This window comes from Cololabis saira, chromosome 1 (genome assembly GCF_033807715.1).
Source record: "Cololabis saira isolate AMF1-May2022 chromosome 1, fColSai1.1, whole genome shotgun sequence".
In the NCBI taxonomy this organism is placed as follows: domain Eukaryota; kingdom Metazoa; phylum Chordata; class Actinopteri; order Beloniformes; family Belonidae; genus Cololabis; species Cololabis saira.
The window spans coordinates 55,679,520-55,701,834 of NC_084587.1; the positions used below are offsets into that span (position 1 = coordinate 55,679,520).

Below are 22,315 nucleotides of genomic sequence, written 5' to 3' on the forward strand. Positions count from 1 at the left end.
ACACTGTGAGGTTTCTGCTGCAGGCGTGAATCTAACCAGCTCCAGAGCCGCCTCGCTCTGCCTCCGACCACTAGCTGCTTATCTCACGCCAGAAATGCGTCTTCTCCGGGCACCGGCATGCAGAACATATTTGACTGCTTAACTTCAACAAAGAGTAATGGGGATTTAATTTACTCTGTGAAGGGTCAAGTGGAAAGTTGGCATGACAGATGTTGCATCAACATCTGCACTAAATACTTCCCAGCTGACCTGCTTTTCCTCCCGTGGAGAGGGGGCTGCACATGGCAGGGTCACGCGTCTATTTAAAGCAAAACCTCACTGATGAAGAGCTGAGGGCTCAACACCAGGACCCACGTCTGCAGTTATCATTTTACTGCTGGAACGTGTTTATTTTATGATGATAGACCTCAGAGACGATTATCACACTTTACAAACTGCATGCTGATGGATTTCCCATTTCCATCAAAATATATCTTAGAAAATGATATTGCAGTTAAATGAGATCATTACTGGTGTATATGAGAAAGAAAATAGATCTAAAGAGCAGGAACAAAAGTAGATTTAGTTTAGGTGTTCTTACCAACACAATAGGCCGCCATCAGAAACCCTGCTGAGCCGGCTAGAACCTGGAAGTCCTGCGTGCTGGTTTTGTGAACCAGCAGGCCGATCCGTGTTATCTGAGGAACAAAGACAAGAAGAGGAGAATATAAAAGTCAAACACAAAACCCTTTCATCATCAGCACTTCCCTCCATCAGAGCCAGTATCAGACAGAGCTTTTTTAATCCCTGGAGACGCAGAAATCACCAGAGATGACGAGGCAGCCAGCGACTCGCAGGGTAAACAAATCGCTCAAAATGAGACAAGCAGCGTGTCTATGGTGGCGGAGCTTTCTGGAGCGGGGTATCATTTAAGATCCAAAACAGAAGAGGGAGATGGGAAGGGAAAAGAAAACAGACAAGTCCCAAGTGAGAACAGAAAAAGAGGAATCAACTTCAAAAGATGAGGAGTAAAGGGAGGCGGGAGGATGGGAGACGCTCATGAATATCCCCTCTCCATTTGGTTTTGCCTCTTTTAATTCACTTTTGTCAGCTCAGATATGAAGCGCGGGATCCAAATTAACCTGAAATGTTCAAAGCTAACATGAGAAGATCCTGCAGCTGAAGGCTCCAAAGGGAAAACCCACCATTCCTGCTTCAGCCTCCATCAATATTACCATGGAGGGGTCTATTTTTAACGTCCGGCTGTCAGTCAACTTCCCCATATTAGTCAATTAGAACATGCAGGACTGTAATTGATCGTTGAGTCAATCAGGTTATAGGAGCTCCTGCTGGTCCCCTGAAAGCCGGAGCTATTTAGATACAGCTGTCTAATAGGAAAAATAATATTCCAGAAAGACCAGCGTCTCCCCAGGTGACAAAAACACTCATTAACCTTTTATTTTTTAAGCCTCATTATTGTCATGAGCTGGCAGTGTGCAGCTTGAATTAAACTAAACCATCAACTCTAAATTATGTATACAGTACATCTTGTTTCTTTTTTTTAAAATACAGACAACTGTGCCATGTGGCTGAATAACAACGTTTATGTAAAGATGGACACAGCGAGCGATGACATTACTAGTTAGAACCAGCTGGTTATGTCACTGAACAACTGAAGCTTTTAGGCTGCTATAATGATGGAAGACGTCATTTTTACGGGGGCTTGGACTCGTCAGTATGTGATGCCAACTGTGCTCAAGGAGCATGCACGGCTCCCAAACCACACGCACTAATGAGGAGGTGATCAAGCCTGCAGATGCCTTCAAACACTTCCAGGAAAGATGCATCCTGTGTTTATCTTTGTACAAATGAGTCGCGCTCTCACCATCAAGAGTTGACACATTGTGGCACAAGTTCATGAAACAGAGCAGGTCTTCCTCCCGTTGAGAGGCGGGAGGATTAACCGTGCCTGCATTTTAATTAAAGTGTTCAATGTGATTTTTGCATCCTCACCGGCGTGATGGATTTCAGAGTTACAACTCTGCTGGGTAGAAACCTCTTTTCTAGCGTTAGAAGGCACCAGGATATTTGACTCAAAAGCCGCTCCTCTACTAATCCATTATTTCTTCTTCAGCCAATCAGAGATGTGCAGCTGATCCCAGGAGGCTCCCTTAAGCAGGGCACACGCAGAAGGACTTTTCTGTTTTACATCTGAAGACATTTCTTCTCTGTAGAGACCCCAACATGAAGAGGGTGTGTGTGTGTGTTGTTCTCTGATAATCTGAGCACAACACACACACACAACCATTCTGTCCCTCAGTCCAGAATCTCATCCTCCGAGCCAGAAATCTCACGCGATCTAAGAAAAACGAAGACGAACAAACATAGCAACAGCTATAGCAACCAGAAAACACAACGCGATGAAAGGATGGTGGTCTTGGGACTGTTGTGTTTGGAAAGATCCAGATATAAAAAAAAGACCATAAAAAAATCCTGGAGATGGCGTGAACACTGACTTTATAGTCCACTGAGCAAGTTTAAGGGCCAATCCCAATAGACCCCCTACTTTCTACCACTAGCCCTAAAAATGAAGCCACAGGCGTAGGGCCCTTGTAATCTTCCCTAGGGATTGGTACACCACTTGCTACGTCACTGCGTGGTTTACGTTCGGGTACGTAAGCGACTGCGTAGTTACGTTTGCACATACGTCACACCATATCAGGAAGCCGAGGGCCAAAAGCTGTTTTAGGATGCTTTCACACCTGTGGCCCGTTTGTTTTGTTCCGATTCTGGGGCTGAATCGATACAGTTGTTCCGTTTCTCGTTCGTGGGGTTTGTGTTCACAAGGCAAACGTCTGTACCGTTTCAAAGCTGTTAACAAATGCCATGCGCGAACCAGCTGTTCTCTGATTGGTCAAATGAACGCGGAAGGAATTTCCTCTTCCGCACCCCGGGATAAACAACACGCCCCTTTCAGACCGCAGCCATTGGCTTTAGGTTGATTTATGGTTCTGCGTTACACCAACGCAGAGCCTATGGCGTAGGATACGGCGTAGGCTCTGCGTCGATTTAACGCGGAACCATAAATCATGCTTTACCCATTCATTTATGTGCGACCGCTCCGCGCAAAGCGGAGCTCAGCGGCGGGTGAGAGGCCACCTGCCCGGATTGAACATCTTTTAATTTCACCGTGCTGCGCTGGGACGACATCTCGGCACGTCCAATAGGAGAGAATTTGGTGGAGGCTGCACCGACTCCTCTCCTTGCGCCGCGGCAGCACATACGCATGAATGGAGTTGTATCGGTTGCTGTGTGGATTATGTTCTCACTACAAATAAAAAAAATGAACCGTTTCAGTTCTCGATTGGAATGGGGCCGAGACCACCTCTTCTAGGTGATCTCGGCTCGCTTGTTTTGTGCCGTTTCAGAGCGCGATTGCTGTGTTTACATATACCAAACGTTACGATCTTTAGGGGGAAACGTTCCCTGTATCGGAACAACTGCTTGAAACGGGACAGGTGTGAAAGCACCCTTAATTTCCGCTGTAGCGGTGTTAATATGCCACTTTATTAAGTTTTAATATTTTTTCAGGTGTAAAAGTAACCATTAAGATCCCCAACCTGGGCTCAGTTTATCCAAATAACGCCTGTTAAGAACTTTGCTAAGATGTTTTTCGGGATGAGAAGAGCCGCCGGCGATTTATGGTTCCGCGTTAAATCGACGCAGACCCTACGGCGTACCCTACGGCGTAGGTTACGGCGTAGGTTACGGCGTAGGGTACTGCGTACGGTGTGCATCGCCGCGTAACCTACGCCGTAGGTTCTGCGTTGGTGTAACGCGGAACCATAATTCAGCCTTTATTCTGGCGAGATCTGAAGATACAACGCAACAACGAGGAAGCGATTGATTATGTACATTCACTGAGTGAATATTATGAAAGTAAAAAATATATTTATTGCTAGAAGCGTAATCAAAACGCATTTTTATGCAGAAACTAACTCAAAATATTGATTTTATTCACTAAAAAATAAGAAATGTCCGCCATGTTTTTTTGTTTGATTCAGTCTGCAAATGATGACGTAAAGCATTCTGGGAAATTTTTCTGGCCCTCCGTCGGTGAGTCAGCATCTGAAATCCCTCGTTTTTAAGGGCTAGATTCATATGGCCTAGTCCTCATTATGTCCACTAGCCCTACATGCAAAGAGGAATTGGGACACCACTACCCTCACGGGAACACGCAAAATTTAGGGGTAGGACTGAAAAGTAGTACTAGTGGGGGGATTGGGACTGGCCCTAATACTTGCAATTGTCGGCCCAGACCCGCTTCAGAGCTGATTATTGGGACAAATTCACTGTTAACACACCTCAGACCACAGGACAATCTGATAGGATACTCTTCTAAGATTTAAGATAACCAGGAGTTGGTCGGGACAAAAACAGCCCGGTCATCTTCATGTGTGTTACTCGCTTTAGTCTGCAAACATGCAACATATCAATGGCAGCTAAATCAGTAATAACTAGAAGTGAGATAAAATCACTGAGGAGGTTTTAGAATTCAGTTATGCATCATGAATCATTCACACTAAAGGAAAACCTCTCGATGATGTGACAAAATTAGGAAACACGGATATAAGCAGTACTGGAGTTGAGGGAGATGGCATCCCTTCTGAAATATAAACGATCCAAATCATCCCCCCCTGAAATAAAAACGGTCCAAATCACCCCCCCCCCCCTGTAAAACTGCCATCCCTCCTTTCCATCCCTTATGTCATTTCATCAATGAATGTGGTTTTACTGCTATTTCAACATTTAGAGTCATCACCAGAAAAATAACACCAGAAAAATAACTTATTTGAAAATTTTCACCTATTTCCAGTAAATTTTCACTTGAAATAAGTAGAAAAATCTGCCAGTGGGACAAGATTTATCTTCTTATTACAAGCAAAAAAATCTTGTTCCACTGGCAGATTTTTCTACTTATTTCAAGTAAAAATCTACTTGAAACAGGTGAAAATTGTTGTTTTTTCCAGCGATGAGTCTTGTTTTAAGTGTAATGAGATTTTTTTTACTAAAATGAGACATTTTAACTAGAAATAAGACAAATATTCTTGTTAAGATTGTGAGTTTTTGCAGTGATCCATGTTACTTATCCTGTGAAGGACAGAGTCATATTGATAAGTTCAGAAAAGTGTTTTTTATTGTTGTGTTTTGATGTATTTGATGTAAGCCCAGTGGATATTTAAAGCTTACAGAAGGCTGCATTTAACTGCTGCTATGTCATTCCTGCAGTATTTCTGCAGGTGTTTTGGTCACTGCTATTATTTGTAATATATTATATTATTTGTAATCAGCACAAATTATCTGTCCCCATATGATAAAATCCACCATCCCCCCTGATTCTTTTCTACAACTCGAGTACTGGTTCTAAGTGATGTAAGAGATTCAGCTGCAGAGCATTGACTCTCCAAAACCTTGATTCTTTTATGCCCCTCCCACCCTGATTAACACATGGTGGGGAACTTTCAATCATTGTCCTGCAGGTTGTTCCAGACCAGCACGCGTCTCCACGCCGGGTATTGATCTAAGACCTGCTGTGATCAGACTTCTGTGTTTGGAGAAACTGGTGAATCAAGAGGCTGATCTTCAATCCTCAGAAATAACCAGTGTGTCCTCTCCTGGTAACTGTGACAACATGATACCATTATTCTGGTAAACATTAACGCACATAACAGACGGTGGAGATGAAACATTCATTTCAATACAAGCCAGCACAACAGAACTCATTTCTCACTAACTCAGAAACCCGAGCTTGGAAAGAAACACATGCAGAGACATTTTGTGCTTAAGTTTTCAAGCTGGAGCTGGCTGATGATGTTCTGTCTTTTTGTGTTCTAAATAATCTTTCTGTAACTTCTCTGCTTTCCTGAAATTGACCCATAATCCCTTGTTTTGTGTGTTTGTCCTCATCACGCCCACCACGGAGCAGGGCTGCTCTGTACTTGAACTACACCCACACTCCTGTCTCCCAGCAAGTGGACAAACATGTTATTTCCCAAATCAGAAATCCATTTGCAACTTCTTGCAAATGCTACCCACACAGACAAAAAGGTATTAAGAGCTCGACGAGAGCTCACCGTCTTGATTCTTTCCAGCACATAACCCTGCAATCAAGCGTGCATTATAAAGCTAGACACACTTTGGTTTTAGGTTCTTCAGCAGTCGCCACTCCATCTGTGCAGAAGTTACTGGCAATCAGTCAACACTTCAGAAAGAGCAGGAAATATTCCATAAAAAACTAACATTCATAATTCATAAAAGAAAAAAGGAAGGAAATGTGATTCTTTTCTGTCAGTTTTGGGCCAAGACAGATTTGCTCATCCTGTCCCGACAAACACAACTAATTTAAAAAGGGGACATGTGAAAAATGTTTAAAGATAAATGAACAGAAACACAGAGCAGGAAAACAGATTAGGTGAAACAGCACAGGTATTTCAGGAGATACTGTAAACCAAGCTCACCGCAGGAAAAACAATGAAATGGCAAAGATAAGCACGGGAACACGGCAGGGTAGGGAAACAGACGCACTGGCAGGGAAACGGAGAAAGACAGGACAATATAAGCTCACGGGGGGCGACAGGACTCAGGCCTGAACAACCGGGAGAGACGGCTGAAGGGAAGGCAAACTGGAGAGGAAAACACACAAAAAAAGACTTTTAAACTAAAACACAAATAAAGCAGCTGGAAATATCAAGATTAAAACAAGAGAATGAGGAATATTTCAAGAAACACAAGAACAAACAACCAAATGATAAACCCAGGATCATGGACATAAACAGCTTTACTACACACACACGGCTGACAGGACACTGGTGGTTAAAGAGGATCAGCACACATGAGACACATACGGCGCAATCAATGACTATGTTTACATGCAGTCAAACTTTGGGTTATTGTTAATATTCCGGTTACTGAGACATTCGGAATATTCCGTTTACATGGTGATTAATCATTCGGGATATCTGGATCAAACCAGCGACGCTGGTTCAAAACAAATGCTGCTTCGCGCAACTTTTCTCTCACCTTCTTGTAAATCTTCTATCCCGGTACTTTCTAGCGTCTACAAATGCAGAAATGTTCATATCCTTCATTCCATTTATGAAGTGATTAGTCTCCTCCTGGTCTTGTGTTCCTCCGTGTTTAGAAGAACTTCCTGGACTCAAAAGACCAGGATTCCTTGTGAACAGAGCATGTGCAGAAAACAAATTCATGTTCCGTTTGATGGGGATATTCCGTTTGGCGTTTACATGACCCAATATTCAGGTTTTAAAAGGAGTAACCCAGGGCTCATATTGGGGTTTTTAAAAACCGGAATATGAGCAAATTCAGGTTATTCAAAGGGGTTATTGGTCGTGCAAATTCAGGTTATTGCCAATATTCGGGTTTTAAAAGAGTTATTGATGCATGGAAACACAGTCAGTGAAACCATGGACTGGAGTGAAAAGAGAAGAGATGGGAGGAGCGAAGGAGAATAAAATAATGAAACACAGAACAGAAAATAACCAAACCCAATCTTAACACAAACCAGAAATCCATAAACAATGACACTTGTGTATTTTGTCTGGGTATTTTAACCTAAGCTTGTCACAGACATTTGATCCAGACGTCAGAGAACTGACCTGTCGCTAAGCCCCGCCCACCTTAGTTACTGTTGCTATCTCTGGGTTTCTGCTGTTACAGTTGTGACTGCTGGCGTGGAAACCTTGACCCCAGATGTTTGAGACATGTTTTGGACACTAAAGGACCACTCTTTATCAAAGAGCTTTCACATGGGATTCAGATCTTTTATTAGCTGTCCAGCACTAGATTTGAAGTGAAGACGATATGATACTGAATCCAAAGTAGATCCAGCTCTGTTTTGTTTGGTTTGAGGAAATAAAACCAACTCCACTGCCAATCCTCTTGGGATACCTGCAGTCAGTAGTGCTAGTCCTCCAGTCACATCGTTTCAGCTTTAATAGGAACATCATAAAGCAGATGAGAGTATAACACTGCAAAAACTCAAAATCTTAACAAGAATATTTGTCTTATTTTTAGTTAAAATGTCTCATTTTTAGTCAAAAAAAATCTCATTACACTTAAAACAAGACTCATCACTGGAAAAAACAACAATTTTTACCTGTTTCAAGTAGATTTTCACTTAAAATAAGTAGAAAAATCTGCCAGTGGAACAAGATTTTTTTGCTTGTAATGAGAAGATAAATCTTGTTCCACTGGCAGATTTTTCTACTTATTTCAAGTGAAAATTACTTGAAACAGGTGAAAATTGTCAAATAAGTTATTTTTCTGGCAATTACTCTTGTTTTAAGTGTAATGAGATTTTTTGACTAAAAATGAAACATTTTAACTAATATAAGACAAATATTCCTGGTAAGATTTGGAGTTTGTGCAGTGTACTCTGGAGCAGAAAACTCCAGATGTCCAAGTACCGTCCTTGTGCAACTGAAACCCAGTGGCCGTTGTCCATTTCTTAGTGAAACGCTCCATCGCCAGACGCGACACCTACCGTTAAGAGAATAGAGTCGCTGGCTCTCCTAAACTCACATTCAAAGCCACAACAACAAGAATACTGCTGATGTTACACTGGTTTTAAATGACCTGTATGGTCCAAGTCATGATCTTTTATTCATGCAGTTAGAGGAAACACCAGCTATGGGACTCTGGTGAACGCACTCTTTCCACAATAACTTCCAAGTATTATAACAATCCATACAGTTAAATGAATTCATTTGCAATCCCAGTTGGGCTACAGAGATATAGCTTATATTTGCGTTTAACGTTCAAACATTAACACCTCCTAGAGACCTAACTAACTGTACACACGAGAACTCAATAATAAATGATAATTTACCAAACATCGACTAATGAAAATCAGACATTGCTTTTGAATTTCGACTCAACAGAGTCATGAAAAAAAGAAAAGGAAGAAGAAACAAACTAATTAAACTGACCTAGAAAAAAAGAGCTGGTACCCCTTGAAAAGACAATAAAGTGAAGTGTGTCCTCTAATTAGAGTCACGGGTGTTTTCAACCTTGCAATCAGTCAGTGTGACTACTGAGAGGATGAAAAGTCATCACTCTGCTGTTGGTATGATGGTGTTCACCAGACAAAGGGAAGAAAAGACCTGTCTGATGTGCTCAGACAGAACATTCTAAGGAAACATTTGAAAGGTGCAGGCTTGAAGAACCATCTCCAAAGAGCTGGATGTTCTTGTAACTACAGTTGCATTTAGAAGTTCCCAGGTCCTCGGTCCTGTAACCAACCTCCCTGAACGTGTCTGGAAGAGGAAAATCGATGACAAGTTGAAGAGACAGATAATACAAATGGAAACCAAAGGGCCCAGAACAATTTCCAAAAAAGATTCCAGCTGAATCCAAGGTGAAATAACGTCGGGGCAGATCACATTATCTGTCCCTGTTTGAGCTAAAGTGGACTTGATGGAAGACACTCTAGGAACGCTCCACTGCTGAAGTAAAATCATTAAAAAGAGAGATGATTGATGGATGAGACAAGCTGGCAAGTCAGATCAGCTCTATGTTTATGGACGCAGAAATGAAGCCTTCAAAGAAAAGAACAAGTGTGAAACACGGAGAGGCTCGGTTAGTTCTGGATAGGAATGGGTGATATTTTACCGTTCACAATAAACCGTCAAAAAAACTCCCCACGGTAAGAATTAGTCAACTCGCGGTAAAAATGATAAATTCCTGTTAATGACGTTTTTGTGTAAAACTGATTTATGGTTCTGTGTTAAATCCACGCACAACGTACGTGAAGGAAGGAAGAAAGAAAGAATGAAAGAAAGAAAGAAAGAAAGAAAGAAAGAAAGAAAGAAAGAAAGAAAGAAAGAAAGAAAGAAAGAAAGAAAGAAAGAAAGAAAGAAAGAAAGAAAGAAAGAAAGAAGGATAAATTCCCGTTAATGAGGTTTTTGTGTAACAAACATGGCGGATTTGAGTCATTCCAGTTTTGCAGTACAGGTGTAACTCATTTAATTGGTTATTAATTCAATTTAATTGGTGTAGTTTAGTAGTATTTAGTATCTTTTAGAGCAGTGTTTTGGCTCCAAAGACTGAATGTGGTGAAAGATTTATAGTTACAAAGGTGGAGTTGAATTGGTATTTTATTTATCGTTATCGGGATAAATGCCAGAAATGATCGTGATAGATTTTTTAGTCCATACCGCCCATCTCTAGTTCTGGAGCTGCTTTCCTGCATCTACAGGGAGTCTTGAAACTGTACGGGTGCAAGGAAATATCAAGACCATGAAGCCATTCTGGAGCCAAATCTGCTGCCCGGTGTCAGAACACCTACTCTCAGTCGCAGGTCACGACTCCTCCACTTCAATATTGTCCATAAGTCTCAGTGAGAAATCACATCAAGAAGGAGAACAAGTTACAGCTCATGCCCTATTCTGTTAAACTGATGCAAACAACCACACGTGGCCCAGGGCAAGTCGGGATCTGCCTCCAACCATGTCTAACACACTTTTCTTTTTTATTTTTGTAATTCTCACATGAAATGTACATTTCTTGCTCTGGTGTATTTATGCACTGAAGCCCTAAATAAATGAATCCTGGGCTATGATCTCCTTTTGAATTATGCGAGGTGTCACTGCAAATCTTACCTTTCAAACAACTGACCTTTACAGAGATTGTCACAAATTTTTTTTTAACACTTGATTCAAATAAAGTAACAGTAATACACCTATGGACTTTGCCTCAAATTTTCAAATAGAAAACCATTATTCTTGTTCCAGAGAAGTTGAATTTCTCGTATTAACGGGTTCATTCATGCACAGTCAAATTTGATCACTTTTCTGAGAGAAGATTTCATAAAAGGCCATCTTTGATGTTACTTTATAAATAAATGATGCAACAAATAAAAACCTGACACGTTATACAGAGTTCTGTTTTAGTGGCACTTTAACCGACATGCAAATCAGGATTTCTTCATCACACAGTTTCCATGGAAAAGTAGAAATTGCATCCTTACATCTCCTCCGCTGTCTTTAATGCCCAGGATGTTTGGGTGCTGAGAAAGCTCCACCACGGCGTCCAGCGGCACCTCCAGCCCGGTGTTGGCCGGCACGCTGTACAGAACCACAGGAACCGGGCTGCTGTCTGCCACCTGCAGGGTGGAGAAGCTCAGGTCAGGTTCCTGGTAAAGGCTTGATGTTTGAGTCACAGACCAGCCCTCGCTTGATCTCTCCCTCCGATTCTATCTAGGGATCAATCAAGCTCAGGATGGCTTTAGTGACCAGTTTCTTAGTCACCAGAGGACATTAGCACCGGACCAAGATAAGGGATTAAGCCATGATATTATAGTTATCCCGGTTGAATCTATCCAAGAGTCAGTTGCACAAGAGCAGGGGCAGATAAGTTACTATGAAGATTTATTCTGTAAAGCACGAAGCTAAAAACCCAGATTTCTCAGTCAGCTGTCGCTCTGATCAGATCTACACTTCACAGTTAAGATTTTCTGTTAGTATATTATCTCATTTTAATTGGCCGACATCAATATTTTACAAATTGTACAACCCCACTTCCACTTCCAAAAGCCCTGTAAAAAGTGAATTAAAAAAACTTAACAAAAACAAAGAATAAAATGATTTACACATTTCGTAAACCCATGTGTTTTTCCCAATATCATTATAAACATGTCAGATGTTAAAACTGAAACGTTTTGCCATTTCATGGAAAATGTTTGGTTATTTTGAATTTGATGACAGCAACACATCTCAGAAATGTAACTGGGCTAACGAAAGGTTGGAAAAGTAACGGAGATTTGCAAATCGCTGTATTCTGTTTTTATTTACATTGCAGACAGTGTCCCAAGTTTTTTGGAATTAATTCAGCATCATAGTTCCTACAGGCCAAAGATGAAGGGACTTATGAACGCTGATAATCCTCACTGTGAGGCATCTTTCTTTCTACATTACTGCAGCTGTTGTGATGATTAGAAATGGATGTGTTTTCTCATTGACTTCAAAAACCTCCATGATGAGTAGGGGAGGGCAAAAATATCAATATGACTATATATAACAATACTTTGCCGGCCGATTTGATATCAAAATGTACTATTTATTTATTTTTCCAAATAATACAGTAAATCATGTTTCAGACAGGTTGTAAATCCAGTATGACTTTATTGTATACATGGGCTTAAATAATATTGTTAATGTTAATTTCATATTATGTAAATTATATGAAAAACATATGCAATAATGTTGTAACTCTAGCTTGTATAGGTACAATAAAAAAGTCATGAATAATTTGAATTATATTTTTTTAACTCAGTTTGTCCCATTATCACTATGAATGTGCAACTAGATTTTTAGATCCATAATGGCTTTTACAGTTTTCAGCGAACTATGTATATCATCGCAATATATCGTGAAATTTGTAGATGTGTAGACTATATCGACTACACATCCTATCTGTCTGCTATTTTATTAGCAACCAGGCTCTTTAAGTCCTCTACAAGTTATTAGATGGATAGATGGATTACTTTATTAATCCCCCAAAGGGAAATCCGAGGTCTCAGTAGCATACAGACATCACATACAACATGTACTTACAGCAGGAGAAGTAAGTATATAAATATAAAAGAACACAGCTGAACAATAAGGGCAGTAGAAGATAAAAAATACTAAAGATACTAAATATACTAAATCAAATATCAAAGTGTGTCCAAGGATTAGTCATGTTGTGAAACATAAGAGGCCTCTGACCGCGGGTAGAAATGTTGAATATTAATGGGTAAATAAAGGTGAACTTTCAGTTTGAGCAACTGGAAAACATCTAAAATGGGAAAGAGCTGTTGTGTGATCGACTGTACTCATAGATTTAGCAAGAAATCAGAGTTATCGTTTTACAGACTGCCGAAAAATAAGCTTAAAGGAGCTTGAGGCTCCTTTTAAGAAATGAGACTCTCTAGCGCCACCCTTCACCACGACGGCCGTTGGGGGTACTGCAGCCAACAGCGAAGCCGGCACGGGAGAACGGGGAGAACGTGCATGCAGCGTCATGTGACGTCACATCCACAGGACAGCGCGGGAAAATCGGGACCGAATTGCAGCACATTTTGCAGCACACAGCCTGTTCAAGGCAAAGGAGAGATACACTAGAGGGCTCACTCTTTTGGGTTTGGAACGCTTCATCTGACATTATTACTAGAAAACTTAAAATGTATACGGATTTTTTTCATAAATCTTGCCTCAATCCGGCCTCAAGCTCCTTTAAGAGAGACAAATGGATCGCTGCAATTCACAGAAACAAGTGGATTCCAGGCACCGAAACGTGGATTTGAGGTTCCCATTTTGTATCAGGTAATGTTGGATTTTTGGGTAGCTAACGTTAAACGGTCAAATCATAAAGTTCGGTGTCCTCATTACTTTAATTTCTACAACAAATCCTGCCTCTAAGTAGGACCAAGCGTCAAGACTTTTGTAATCCTTCAAGCTTTGCTTTGTGTATTCCCCCGGCGTAGAAATTAAGTACATATAAAAATCAGGAAACTGGATTGGTGGCCAAATATTAATGTCCATGGACCACTGGTTCTTGGTAACTGTACCAAATATTAATGTCCATGGACCACTGGTTCTTGGTAACTGTACCAAATATTAATGTCCATGGACCACTGGTTCTTGGTAACTGTACCAAATATTAATGTCCATGGACCACTGGTTCTTGGTAACTGTACCAAATATTAATGTCCATGGACCACTGGTTCTTGGGGTAACTGTACCAAATATTAATGTCCATGGACCACTGGTTCTTGGTAACTGTACCAAATATTAATGTCCATGGACCACTGGTTCTTGGTAACTGTACCAAATATTAATGTCCATGGACCACTGGTTCTTGGGGTAACTGTACCAAATATTAATGTCCATGGACCACTGGTTCTTGGGGTAACTGTACCAAATATGAATGTCCATGGACCACTGGTTCTTGGGGTAACTGTACCAAATATTAATGTCCATGGACCACTGGTTCTTGGGGTAACTGTACCAAATATTAATGTCCATGGACCACTGGTTCTTGGTAACTGTACCAAATATTAATGTCCATGGACCACTGGTTCTTGGGGTAACTGTACGGGTCACTGTCAAGTCCAACTGCCTTTAATCTAAGTCCATAATCAGCTGTTATCCCGTCTTCTCCACTAGTTGCAGCTGTTTTTGCCACTCAGTGTGATTAAGGGGCCTAGTCCAGTGGGAAAGTGACGTCAATGCAAACCCTCTATACCGAGCCCAGTGACTGAAGGGCCATCTATGCTCCCTTACGTAGGTAAATAGGCACGTTCGTTTCACGCGTTGTCATACGCCACCACCCTCATACTTCCATATGTTGCCTTGGTTGTGAAGCAAATTCATCCACTAGTGGACCGTGCTCAGTTCAAAGTTCACTTTCATGGTCTGACATCAGTTTCAGACACTGGTGGGTGGCGGAAATGCACCACTAAAAAGTTGTTTCCAACCACCTAAAAACACCAGAAGAAGAAGAAAAAGAGGAACAAGAAGCAGTTTCAGCAACCATGGTAACAGTGCAGCAGATCATGGTAATGCACGCTCTAAGAAAGAGACGAAAAGAGGCAGCGCAGTAGACGGCGGGCAAAATCCTCTTCTTCTCTAGTTTGTTCCTTTTGCTGGTCACATGTTAGCTGTACTGCTCCACACTGCCCCCTGTGGTTTCAGGCGGCAGTGCTTCGTTTGCTCAGTTTGCTGCGTCCAGCAACGGATCTGCAAGGGCATATCCGTCTGTCTGCTCATCACCTTAATACTGCAAACGTAACCTCGTAGCCAGCGGATTATGTTCCAAGTTTCATCAAGCATGACCAGTAGATTTGCTTCAGATCATGGCTACGGGTCACATGTTTCAGAGTTTTACTACATGAGCACAATCAATGATGAAGACATGGTGGCCATGTACCACTTTGGATGTTGTTTTTGTGCTTCATCTTGAACTGTTTCAATGTTCATTTGAGCATAGTGTTGCTGTAACGAGTGGGGAAAAAAAATCAATTACAAAGTAAAGTGGTCTTTCTTTACAATGAAATGGTTCAATATGGTACCATTACTTTTGGGATTGTTTTTTCAAAATGTCTAAAAAATTACTGTTGAAATAATAGAAAGAAAAGGCAATTTAAAAGATGATGGAATAGTATTGTTAGTCATAACACAGAAAAGGCAGCTCCTGAGTTCATGTGTCAGCCAGATCGATTGCAAAGTGGAGAAATACTGGAGACACGGCGAGGTCGGACTGAGTTACGACTTCACTGAACCTGCACTGTCTCTGCCACATCTCTTTTCTGGCTCCATTTGCTGCTACAGGTCTGCTCTTACCATTTATAACTAATATACCTTCTTTTTATCTTTTTATTTAGAAGTATTTTCTCCCCTTTGCTAAAGTAGATTTAACACAAATGCTCCATTATAGTGTTATATAGTGTATAGTTCCCTTTCTACGGGAACAAGCTCAGCTGAAGATCACACTTCCATCTTTTCTGATTTCTGCTGGTGTTTAGTGTTTCTATAGCTGCTTTGTCTAAGGAAACCTGGCTTGGATGATCTCGGTTCATACTATTCCTCCCAGGACGGAAGTTAGATCCCCGGCATAAAGTGTAATTACGGGACATTAGAGAAGGGATAAGATTAAATACGTTTTACCTACCCCTTTTCAGACATGTTAAACAGGATTTGTGTGATGTGTATTGTTATGCGTGTGCATGTATATAGGTATGTATATATAGATAGGTGTGTGCAAACTGGGTATAGATTTACTTCATAGATTTATTTATTTTGGGTACATTCAGTGAAAATAGATTCATTTATTTATATACCTTTATTTACAAGGGATTGTGTATGTTCCAGATGCGTGTGTATATGTGTATGTATGTCTATTTGTATATAGATACATAGATTCATACTGCTGTTAATGCTGTTGGTTATACAATGGTTTTGACGTGTCTGGAATTAATCAATAAATGAAATTAAATAATTCAGCAGACCGTCCAGCCTGAACTCAAGTGATTATTTATCATTTACTCTAACTAAAGTGCTTTTTCTGAGAGTGAAACTTATTATTCTGAGTTTCTGACTTTATTATTGAAGAGTCCTCATATTCATTTCCAAATGTTTGTTTTTGGCATTTTTTGGTTGAAATGTTTTGTTTTAAGTTATTTTTGTTGAATTCAAACTCATAAACAGGATCCACCATCTCTGAAGACTAATTGCTCTTAATTATTGTAATAAACCTCTCTTTTACATTGATAATCATGAAAAGTGACGCAGTGGTTGCCTATATTCTGGTAAAAAAGGTTCTTGTTGTTTTTTTCATGGAAGTCTACATGAACGCTGCTCTCCTCATCTGTTTGAGTACATTTAAACGTTACAAAGTTGAAAAGTGCAGCTTCCTTCAGCTGTCCTCCATCCAGCTGTCTGTTGTGTAAATGTTTGACTAATGTTATACGTCAAACTAAACTAAATTTAAGCCCATGATGATATTTCCCTGCAAAACACTTGAAGAAGGAACTGTGTGTAGTTCCAGACTTGGCATCAGTTTTCAGGGCCACACCTTGAACTCGGCGTAGGGATTAGTAAAAGGAGCTGTAGGACACGTATCTAGTGACAGCTGTGTGTGACGGGACACGCTGCCGCTCACCTGGGTGAAGTGACGGATCAGCGCGCTGCTGCCCATCCTGCCCTTGAAGAAGCTGGGGTTCACCACGAGGACGGCGTCAGCTCCGGCTGCAGACATCTTCTCCGTCAGCTGCACCGTCGCTCTGGTCGCTGAAAGAACCAGCAGGGGAACAGCTTTAACTCAGAGGAAATGTCTCAAACCACTATGAGCCTTATATTATTTTCAGTACTCGAGTTGTAAAAAATAAATCAGGGGGGATGGTGGATTTTATCATATGGGGACAGATAATTTGTGCTAATTACAAATAATATAATATATTACAAATAATAATAGCAGTGACCAAAACACCTGCAGAAATACTGCAGGAATGACATAGCAGCAGTTAAATGCAGCCTTCTGTAAGCTTTAAATATCCACTGGGCTTACATCAAATACATCAAAACACAACAATAAAAAACACTTTTCTGAACTTATCAATATGACTCTGTCCTTCACAGGATAAGTAACATGGATCACTGCAAAAACTCTAAATCTTAACAAGAATATTTGTCTTATTTCTAGTTGAAATGTCCCATTTTAGTAAAAAAAATCTCATTACACTTAAAACAAGACTCATCCCTGGAAAAAACAACAATTTTCACCTGTTTCAAGTAGATTTTCACTTGAAATAAGTAGAAAATCTGCCTGTGGAACAAGATTTTTTTGCTTGTAATAAGAAGATAAATCTTGTCCCACTGGCAGATTTTTCTACTTATTTCAGGTGAAAATGTACTTGAAACAGGTGAAAATTGTGAAATAAGTTATTTTTCTGGTGTTATTTTTCTGGTGATGACTCTAAATGTTGAAATAGCAGTAAAACCACATTCATTGATGAAATGACATAGGGAATGGAAAGGAGTGATGGCAGTTTTACAGGGGGGATGATTTGGACCGTTTTTATTTCAGGGGGAGATGCCACCCTCCCTCATCCCCCCTCATCCCCCCTCAACTCCAGTACTGGTTATTTTACTGAACTATTTAAGGGTGGGTGTCGCTAAAGGACCTCACGATACAAAACACATCACCATGTTTGAGTCACAATACAATATTGCGATATCCAAATTTTGCGATATATTACGATGTTATACATATTTCTCTGAAAACTGTAAATCGTATTATGCATTTTTAAATCTGGGTTGCACGTACATCAGATTATAGTGATACTATAATTCATGGGACAAACTGAGTTAAAACAATGTAATTCCAATCACCCCTGCCTTTTTAATGTAACTATACAAGCTAAAATTACAACATATTTAAAGTCAACAATAAAGTCGTACTGGATAAACAACGCGTCATGATTTATTACTTGAGAGTGGGAAAAAAAAGATATTCAAATTTTGAATATCAATATCAAATCGGCTGGCAAAGTATCGCGATATATTGCTATATGGATATTTTTGCCCTCCCCTAGAACTGTGGTGGTATTGTGGTTTGTAATTACTATATAACAATAAAGTGTCGGGAGTAAATAACTTCCTTTACATGTTGATGTCTCAAGTGTTTGTGATTGGCTGAATGTCAGGTGGGTCCTGCGTTCCAATATAACAACATAAAAGGTTTACACATCAGCGGAGAAGGAAAGTTAAGAAGAAGTTTGGACGTATTCTAAAGTAAGTCAACTCTTCTTTATCTAGATGTTCTTTAAATATCATTTAACTGTTAGAGACTTCTTCACTGAAGTTATCAGATCATAAAAATTAGAAACTATAATAAGCTTTAAATTGAGTATATTAAATATACTAGAAACAACTTAAAAGTCAATTTAAGCTTTTAAAACCTGTTGTTCTAATACAACTCTGCAAAATCTTTAACTTTTGATTTAATTAAAATGCAAATGTTTGTAACTGAGAGGAGTAAAATCCGATTAAAGTTGTCTCGGAAAAATCAAAACACTTTTCTAAGTGTTTCCATCGCTGACCTTTGGCACCTGTAAAAATCTGACTAAACTGCAAAGCTGATTAACTTCATCACGAACAAATTAAGGTTCTTAGTCATTCCTGATGGCCCTCATTATTAAACACCACAACGTTTAATTTTAGAATTTGTTTGTGAGTTTAAGGAGGGTTGCTCTCAGTAACGGCAAATTTAATACAACCTCTTATGAAGACTTCTGCAGAGTCTCATTTGCAGTCAGAATTGTTTTTGTGGTTAATTTTTGAAAAAGTTGAACTTCTGCTGGATAAAATCTTACAAGTTTTGTTATAGCATGAGCGAAACTGATTATTGCTGGTACTTCATTTGATTTAGCACTAAAGACATCATTTATTTTAAAAAAACAACAGTGTCACACACACACACACACACACACGCACACGCACACACACACGCACACACACACGCACACGCACACGCACACGCACACGCACACGCACACGCACACGCACACACACACACACACACACACACACACACACACACACTTGTACCCACATTCACAGCCTGACCCGGCCAGCAGCAGTTTCCCCTTTGGCAGCGACTGCCGGACCGTCTTCACCACCTCCACCCGCTCGTCCTCCGTCAGGTACGGGTACTCCCCGTTGGAGCCCTGAACCACCAGACCTGCAGCACCAAAACACATTTACTTTCATTTCATACCTCTGTGATTCCAACCCTGTAATTCCGTGCCCATTCGTGATCTAAAACCTTCCCACCGACAACATCAACACGCTGACTTTTTCAGGGACTAATAATTAGAGGTAAGATGCAGGTTTTGTTCTCATTTATCTGCAGCGAGACCAAACCTGATGAAAGACACACCTGCAGTTATAAACAAGTAGAACCAGTGCTTGCATTCCTCATCTTGCAAAAGAGAAATAAAGAACAAAAGAGAAAGAAAGAAGCTTGCTGAAGCAATGATGGCATTCATTTTATTAGGCCTGTGTTGAAAAAATTGATTTCCCAATTCTAAATCGATTCTCATATTAATTCCTAAAAATCGAATCATATGTCTAAAGATCGATTTTTTTTTCTTTATGTATTTTTTTTTTCATCATTACATTACAACGTTTGGTTATTTTTTTGTTTATCCCCAAAAAAGGAATGTTTTGTTGGACACGAGAATAACTGGTTTTTGCCTTTAAATATGTTTAAAGGTATGAAAACATTAAAGTGTTAGGTTATAATTGTATAAATTGTCTATATTTCATTACTTTATACACTGTCTTGGGGTTACATTTGCAAATGCTAAAAACCAAATGCTCAAAAATTAAAAACCAAAATAGACAGAAAATGGAACAAATAAAAATGGAATGTGGGAAAAAATAAAACTGATTTGATCCGTCTCTGTTTCCTCCCTGGATCTGTTTGGTAATTCTGCCCCACGATGTTTCTGAAAGCAGTTCTATCAGCATTCTGGGAGCTGATTGGTCCTTACAGCATCATTAGCTGCAATACTTGCTGTTTAATCTCAATATAATACTAGTATTAAGATGTTGCAGAACCACAGTCATATAATTCATGCAACAACTCAAAAAACAGTTTTAATAACACTAACCCAAATCAATATCGGAATCGGATCGAATCGGATCAAATCTTGATAATCGATTCTGAATCTTAAGAATCGGAATTGAATCGATTCTTGACATTTGAATCGATCCCCAGCCCTACATTTTATATTTGTTGTCATATTTAACATATGAATATCACTTAAATTCCATTTTCATTTGTTTCCAGTATAAAGTTGAATATACTCAATTCATGACCATTATCTAACAGTAAAATAAAAATATTATTTAAAAAAAAACATGTGTAACATTCGTAAAATATATGAATATTTTAATTTGGATGAGGCTGCAATGATAAAGTGTATGCCATAATTTGGAGTGTATGGAAAATAAAAGTCACTGTGATACGAACATAAAAGCACATTAAAGGAATGACATTGTGGCAATAATATTTAAGAAAAAACTGCATATATTTTTAAGATATAAGACAACATGTGTTTATTTAAATAGTGAGTCTTTTCTGAAATAATATACATGAAAACTCATTTACAAGTAAAAATGTCAATTTCCCTAGATAAAGTTAGCCCCCACCCTCCTTAAAGAGATTTAAAAATAAAACAGTGCCGTAAAAGGTTTTCTAAACGAACTTACTGAAAACGTTAATTGAGTGTCATTACATGGGTGGTCTTTACTACATTATTCACGTTATTTCTTACATTATCGAACTCTACTTTAAAAAAAATCACAAGTTAAAATTGACTTCAGTTGCATGTATTTTAATAAATACAAATATTATTAGATTTTAAACTCTTTTATCTAAATTTTAGACAACAAACTAAATTAATTACTTTTCCAAAGTTATTATATGGGCCACCTTTTTTGTTTCCTCACACGTACTGAGCATGCGCCGACTGGTTTCTGATCGGAAGGATGTTAATTAAATAACATCTGTGCTTAAAATAGTAATAATAATATTAATAATAATACTATGAAATAATAATAATAATAATAATAATAATAATAATAATAATAATAATACAATTAATTTATAATGCACTTTCCATTCAGTGAATCTCAAAGTGCTACAAGAAAAAGGTAAAAATAGTAATAAAACGGTTTTAAACAGGTCATGATGATGCTGCAGGGACATTTAGTAACTTTTGTTACCGCCAAACTAATGTTTGAGGCAGTAAAATTGTTGGTGTTATGGCATTTAAAGACCGACAGGGGGCGCCCGCGGGTCGCTGTTTTTCCCCAGGACTTTACACTTTGTCCCGGACTGAGATCACAGATCTGACACGAGGCAACGCAGTTTAAAGTGGGTCAATACTCGGTGCTCTGGCCTCGACCTGAGTCGCCATGGTCCTTCTGGAAAGCCCGGTCCAGACTCTGATCCTTCACGACTCTAAGGTTCGGGTTCGGGAGTTTCCCTGACCTTTAAACGGGATCTGTGCATATTTCTGCAGGTTCTGCTGCAGGCTCCGGTAATCCACGTCCTCCCTGGCGGTGAACGGAGTGGCGATGGGCGGGTAAATCCCGCTGAGGTCCAGCCGGGGAGCCCCGGCTCCGGTCCGGACCTGGTACCGGCGGAACCCCGCTCCGAACCCCGGGGCCGCGGCTCTGTGGGCCCGGGCCGAGACCCGCACCAGGTTCTGGACCAGGTTCTGGACGGCGTGCATGGTGAAGACAGGACAGGACTGGTGCAGAGCGACGGTGCAGAGCTGCAGCCCGGGCCAGTTAATCACTAACTCCCCTCACATGTTTGCACAGCGGGGTTGAACCCGGTCCCCTCACCACGTCCGAGGGACGTCAGTGTCACGTTATTCAGAGCGGGTTTTCCTGCAGCCAGAAGGGAAACCCTCATGCAACAACCCCACAGCTCCACCCCAGTATAATACACCCATGCTCCACCCGCGACCACAGGAGTCATGCGTGCAGGCGTGACCAGTGGGCCAGTGGGCCAGTGGGAGGACCCGGTGTCTGCTAAAAAGTGATTTCCTGCCAGAATCTGATTTCTCCCCTGAAAATGGGTCTTTTCACCTGCCAAAAATGGATTGAAGGCCAGATACAGAATGAAAGGTTGTTTCTACCTAAATATGATTTGATCTCATTCTTGAGCTTCATAAACACTAGAGCTCACAGGATTGCTTTTA

At 40.1% G+C, this 22,315-nt stretch overlaps 1 protein-coding gene across 1 annotated transcript in view; it reads right to left on the reverse strand.

Annotated features, from left to right (window-relative positions):
* The window catches only part of hoga1 (4-hydroxy-2-oxoglutarate aldolase 1), a 40,153-nt gene extending 18,117 nt beyond the window's left edge, over positions 1-22,036 (reverse strand). The window contains exons 1-5 of the mRNA XM_061733154.1: positions 21,598-22,036; positions 19,150-19,278; positions 16,699-16,826; positions 11,027-11,161; positions 581-677 (exon numbers count right to left, since the gene is read on the reverse strand). Of these exons, the coding sequence (XP_061589138.1) occupies positions 581-677; positions 11,027-11,161; positions 16,699-16,826; positions 19,150-19,278; positions 21,598-21,841 (733 nt within the window). The 5' untranslated portion in view covers positions 21,842-22,036. The remainder of the gene's footprint in view (positions 1-580; positions 678-11,026; positions 11,162-16,698; positions 16,827-19,149; positions 19,279-21,597) is intronic.
* Between the last annotated feature and the right edge of the window lie 279 nt (positions 22,037-22,315).